This window comes from Lactuca virosa, chromosome 5 (genome assembly GCF_052849685.1).
Source record: "Lactuca virosa cultivar CGN04683 chromosome 5, Lactuca_virosa_CGN04683_v6, whole genome shotgun sequence".
NCBI classification, from domain to species: domain Eukaryota; kingdom Viridiplantae; phylum Streptophyta; class Magnoliopsida; order Asterales; family Asteraceae; genus Lactuca; species Lactuca virosa.
Window position 1 is genome coordinate 319,976,942 of NC_136430.1, and position 5,601 is coordinate 319,982,542.

The following is a 5,601-nucleotide window of genomic DNA, read 5'->3' on the forward strand; positions in this document are numbered from 1 at the left end:
CTGGAATAACAGGTATCACATCTTGCAAACTCTATGAGCAAGATGGAAGCACAAGCATAAGGAAAGTTCCCATCTCAGATTGAGAAAATCCCAAAGCACAACACTTGTGTTGTGACTCTTAAAAGCGGTAAAAACTACAAGGGACCAGACCATCAAGAGGATGAGGAATAAGAGATAGTAGTTGAGCAAGAATCTGACGTAACTGAAGAGGTGCAGAAAAAAAAGACAAGCTTGCAGAATCTGAGGTAAAAATCACTCTTCCTCGTTTTCCCTCAAGAATGAAAAATACGAAAAGAGAGAAGAGAGATTATGGACTTCTTTAGAAAAGTTGAGGTAAACATCCCACTTTTAGATGCTATAAAACAGCTACCCCGATATGCAAAATTTCTGAAAGAAATTTGTACTTCTAAAAGAAAACTAAAAGGTTACGAAACAGTTAAGGTTAGTGAAAACGTTTCAGTTGTTTTACAAAAAAGGTTACCCCCAAAATGCAAAGATCTAGGGGTATTCACTATTCCTTGCAAGTTGGGGAACCTTTCAGTGCCACGTGCCATGTTGGACTTAAGAGTCTCAATAAATGTTTTACCATATTCAGTTTTTAAAACTATCAGGGTAGGGCCACTAAAAATAACAGGTGTTATCATTCAGTTGGTTGATCGTTCACAAGTACAACCAAAAGGTGTGCTAGAGGACGTTTTGGTCCAAGTGAATGAGCTGATATTCTCAGCTGATTTTTACGTCTTAGATATGGGAGATGACGAATCATCGAATTCTAGCTCTATTCTTTTGGGGAGTCCATTTTTGAAAACTGCCATAACAAAAATAAATGTTTATGATGGTACCATTTCTATGGAATTCAATGGTGAAATTATCAACTTCAATATTTATGATGTCATGTGTTATCCATACGATGTTTCAGCTCTTAATTTCATAGATGTAATCAAACCATTAACTGTTGAATATTTTGAGATTACTAGCCGAGAGTCACTAGCTTTAGTACTCCACAAGAACTTGTCTGTTAATGCAGCTCGGGTTTTATCAAAAAAATATGTTCTTGATAAACAAGTTCAGGAAATGGCAGCTCATATGGACCAGCAAAGTAAACTCGTATATGACAATCAGATTTTGAAGTTACCTGATTCTAACTCCAAACTTTTTCCTTTTGTAGTGCAAGCACCCATCTTGGAGCTAAAGACTCTACCAGAATATCTGAAATATGTGTTTCTTGGGGAAGAAGAAACACTCCCATTTATTATATCCAACAAGCTTTCAGAAAAGGAAGAATCTGAACTAAATGGGATTTTGAAGCAGTACAAGAACGGAATTGGGTGGACCATAGCATATATAAAAGGACTCGACTCATCTTTATGCATGCACAAAATACTGATGGAAGAAGATTTTAAGCCCTAACGAGAAGCCCATCGAAGACTGAACCCTCCGATGATGGAAGTAGTTAAGAAGGAAATTATGAAACTTTTGGATGTTGGAATGATATACCTGATATCTGACAGCAAATGGTTCAGTCCAGTTCAAATCGTTCTGAAGAAAACTGGAGTGACATTTGTGGAAAATAAAGAATGATAGTTAGTCCCGACCTGAGTTCAAAGTGGATGGCGTGTCTGCATCGACTACATGAAATTAAACATTGCGCCACCCGAAAAGATCACTTTCCACTTCCGTTCATTGATAAGATGTTGGAAAGACTTACTGGAAAGTCACATTACTATTGTATGGACAAATTCTCAGGCTTTCATCATATTCCAGTTGCTCCAGAAGATCAGAAGAAAACAACTTTCACCTGCCCATTCGAAACTTTCGCTTACAGACGCATGCCCTTCGGACTCTGCAACGCACATGCCACCTTCCAAAGGTGTATAGTAAATATTTTTTCTGAGTATGTAGAAAATATCATAGAAGTCTTCTCGGACGATTTTACTGTCTATTGAGATTCCTTTGATATCTGTCTTCAAAACCTCATAAAAAATCTTCAAAGATGCAATGAAACTGACTTGGTCATAAATTTTGAAATATGTCACTTTATGGTTGACCAATGTCTGATTTTGGGTCATATTGTTCCAAAAAGAGGTTTAGAAGTAGATAGAGATAAAGCTATGGATCTGTGCGACTTTTTGGCAACGTGGAAGCTCCCGTAGCTATTCATGGATTAGCCAGTAGTCGTTAAGGGCGACTGATTAGAATCTGAACGACGCCGTTAGGGACATGCTAGAACGCCTCCTTCGTTTCGTGGCGTATCTTCATGGATACATTATCAATATGTATTTATACTTTTAAAAATATAAAAATGCGAATTTATACTTCTAAAAATATATTTTTATGTTTTTTAGAAGTATAAACATATTTTGTTGAGGTATAAATATGTATTTAGAAGTATAGTTGATATTAATATTTCTAGCAAATGCACAAATACAAATTTATACTTTTTAAATGTATCTATACTTCGAAATACATAACAATATGTATTTATATTTGTAAAAACTAATTTTTACGTATTAAATCATATAAATAGACAAAAACAGCCTCGTATATATAAAAATAACATTTAAAAAGAAAGTAAATACAATGTTTATTTAAACATTTTTCGTTTATAAGTACATTTTTTCTACACAAATATATATATATATATATATATATATATATATATATATATATATATATATATATATATATATATATATATATATATATATATATATATATATATATATATGGGGCAAAAACATAAAAATAAAAAATGTAATCTTAAATGTTTTATTGTTAATGTTATTTCATTGTAACAGTGAAGTAAACATGCTATTAAAGGTAAAGAAAAAAAGGCTTGTAAAGTTCAAATATTATTGAATATAAAAATGGACTTAGGTAAAACCGATTTTTTTTTCATAAACTTAAACTTAAAAGGTTTTTATGTTGAAAGCCCCAAGTGTTACAATTACGAACTACATCTTTTTATTACATTTTACAAAAAATCACACCAGCTCAAAATATATTAATCAGACTTAACAAGAAGTCGAGCCTTTCCGTAAGTAACCTAACCAACTTAATAAAAAAAGTCTTGCTTTCTTTCACGAAACTTTTCCATATATACATGATCTTTTTTCGACCACACATCACAATGTTTATATATTGAGTATCCCCTAAGACACTCTTGATATCAAAGAATCCGAAAATGTTAGCATACAACCAATCAACAATACAAATAGAAGTGTTAATCGCTACATAATCATCAAAAAGATCATAAAAAAGTCACTATAGTTTAAATTGTCAAAATATTTAACTGATGTGGTTTTGTATGTTTCGTTAGATCGTTGTATCTTGGGAGGCTTCTCACTTCTCAGTCTCCAAGTTATAGTTCAAATTGTCAAAATTTGGATACAAATGATAAATTTGGATTTACAGTTGTAATTGTAACACATCGGAGGCTATTCCAAACTGTAGCAGAGCCAGAGTCAAAGTAAATGGGTATTCCTGAATTTTTTTTGTGTAATATACAATAAGAAAAAAAATAAAAACCGCAATTTCATTAGATATAAAGTTCAACTTCCATAACAAAGTTACGTTTTAAAATTCACATCTTCGCTCTTTCATTTTACGAAAGCGAGTAATTACATTTTCAGTCTTAACATTCTCTAGTGCTTCATTTTCTACACTACAAATCAAAGCATCATTCATAAAATCGTCACCTATTATATTACGCAAATCAGTCTTCAAGAACTTCATTACAGAAAAACACCATTCAAAGGTTGCGGTTGCGACGAGCAAAACCAAAGTTAGTTTGAATAATCTATAAACCAAAGGAAAAGAGAGGTGCTTCCCGGTTTCCACTAACAAACGAGAGAGGTCTGCAATTCCCTTCAAGTTGAAAAATCTCTCATCATGGAGCAAAGAGTGATAATAGATATTAAGTTGCGCCATTTTTGAATCGCCAAAATCTTTTTTGTATATCTTGCTTAGCTTTAACAACTTTGCTTTATCAAAACTAGAAAATGAGTCACAAGGACTCAAAGCCACCATGTTCTCCATCAAATCCGTGCCAACTTCACTAAATCTATCCCTAAATTCTTGAATTTGCATATCCAAAATCGTGTTAAAAATCACAACTTCAAAATGATGTTGATTAGTCTTATTGGTCCTACGCTTGCGTGGGGTAACATAATATTCTGACATGTCCACAATTCCAATATTATGTTTTTCACAAAAAAGCACATACCTTCTTCCAAGTTTGTGGAAACCCATCTTTTCTAAAAACTAGCAATGCTTTCTTTGTCCATTTTACTAACGAAACCGCTTCCAAAATATTTTGATCTTTTTATTGAAGATGCTTTGACAAGGTATTTGTGAAGCGTAGAATTTCCAACATCAAGTGTAAAAGAAACACGAAATCAAGTGTCTTGAAATATGACAAAATACCATTTGCTTGATTATGGTTAGATAAAGTAGACCCATCATCTTTGACATATTTAAGTACCGCAACAACTTCTGCTAACAAATTCACCAAACTTACAATTGTTCTAAAATGTGAACCACATCTAGTATCTCCCGCTCGAACAAGAAAAATCTCTTGATTCAACCCTCTTCCTGGTTCAGTTTCACCAATACAAATTTCAGCTGCCACTCTTTCTTTTTTCATCTTTTGTATCATATCTTTTCTCTTACAAAACCCACAAATGACAGTAACCACCAAAGCTAGTTGTTCAAAGAATTCTTCAACATCATCATGTTTCTTTGCAACCGCCACAACTACTAATTGAAGTTGGTGTGCAAAACAATGTATATAATGTGCGTAACTGTTTTCATTTAAAATCAAAGATTTCAAACCGTTGAATGCACCACTCATATTACTTGCTCCATCATAACCTTGCCCCCTCACCTATATATTTAAAAAAAATTAATAAAAAAAACTATAAGAAATAAAAATAAAACTAATATCGTATTAAAATTTAAAGGAATAAATATTTTATGATTTCTCACCTCAGCCATACTCAAGTTATTGTTGGAAAATACGGTATCGATGACGACTTTAAGAGTCAAAGAAGATGTATCCAACACGTGAACAACTCCAATAAATCTTTCCTTTACAATCCCAAGTCTATCAAAATATCTCAAAAATATAGCCATTTTGTAACATCCCAAAATTCATAGCTAAAAATTTCATTTTTAATTAAGTAAGTATAAAACCAATAGTCTGAAACATCCATAGTGTTAACTTATTTCATAATCAAAAACCAGTTTTTCAAATAACTAAAGCATGTCATAGAAAAGTATTATCAGAGTACAACTCCCAAAGATCTCATAATGCGGAAATCATAGTGTGATGCGCTGCGATCATGCCGACTCCTTTCCTTTTGAAGAATAAGTACCTGAAACCAAAACTGAAAACTGTAAGCACGAAGCTTAATGAGTTCCCCCCATCATACCACACATCATACAAATAACATACTGTCAGGCATATCTGGGTGCCCGACCTACCCCTTTGGTCTCTTTCAACCGGTAACCGCCTAGCATATCTGGGTGCTGGCCTACCCCTTTGGTCTCTTTCAACCGGTAACCGCCTAGCATATATGGGTGTTGGCCTACCCCTTCGGT

At 33.4% G+C, this 5,601-nt stretch overlaps 2 protein-coding genes across 2 annotated transcripts; one reads left to right on the forward strand and one right to left on the reverse strand.

Annotated features, from left to right (window-relative positions):
• Window positions 1-309: 309 nt before the first annotated feature.
• LOC145113137 (uncharacterized) lies at window positions 310-1,410 on the forward strand. The gene has a single exon (XM_079049259.1). The coding sequence runs from the start codon at window positions 310-312 to the stop codon at window positions 1,408-1,410; it is 1,101 nt and encodes a 366-aa protein (XP_078905385.1).
• A 1,998-nt stretch (window positions 1,411-3,408) lies between these two features.
• Window positions 3,409-5,133, reverse strand: LOC145113138 (uncharacterized). Its single transcript, XM_079049260.1, has 4 exons — window positions 4,987-5,133; window positions 4,426-4,885; window positions 3,625-4,175; window positions 3,409-3,483 (listed from the first exon to the last, which is right to left on the reverse strand). The coding sequence occupies exons 1-4, from the start codon at window positions 5,131-5,133 to the stop codon at window positions 3,409-3,411; spliced, it is 1,233 nt and encodes a 410-aa protein (XP_078905386.1).
• Window positions 5,134-5,601: the final 468 nt, after the last annotated feature.

Bases quoted from the DNA above. Each gene is read 5' to 3' on its own strand.
- LOC145113137 (XM_079049259.1), top strand. From the start codon at position 310: ATGGACTTCTTTAGAAAAGTTGAGGTAAACATCCCACTTTTAGATGCT.
- LOC145113138 (XM_079049260.1), bottom strand. From the start codon at position 5,133: ATGGCTATATTTTTGAGATATTTTGATAGACTTGGGATTGTAAAGGAA. The intron at 4,886-4,986 runs GTGAGAAATCAT...TTAAATATATAG, and splicing joins ATAACTTGAGTATGGCTGAG to GTGAGGGGGCAAGGTTATGA. The intron at 4,176-4,425 runs GTATTTTGTCAT...TGGACATGTCAG, and splicing joins TAACCATAATCAAGCAAATG to AATATTATGTTACCCCACGC.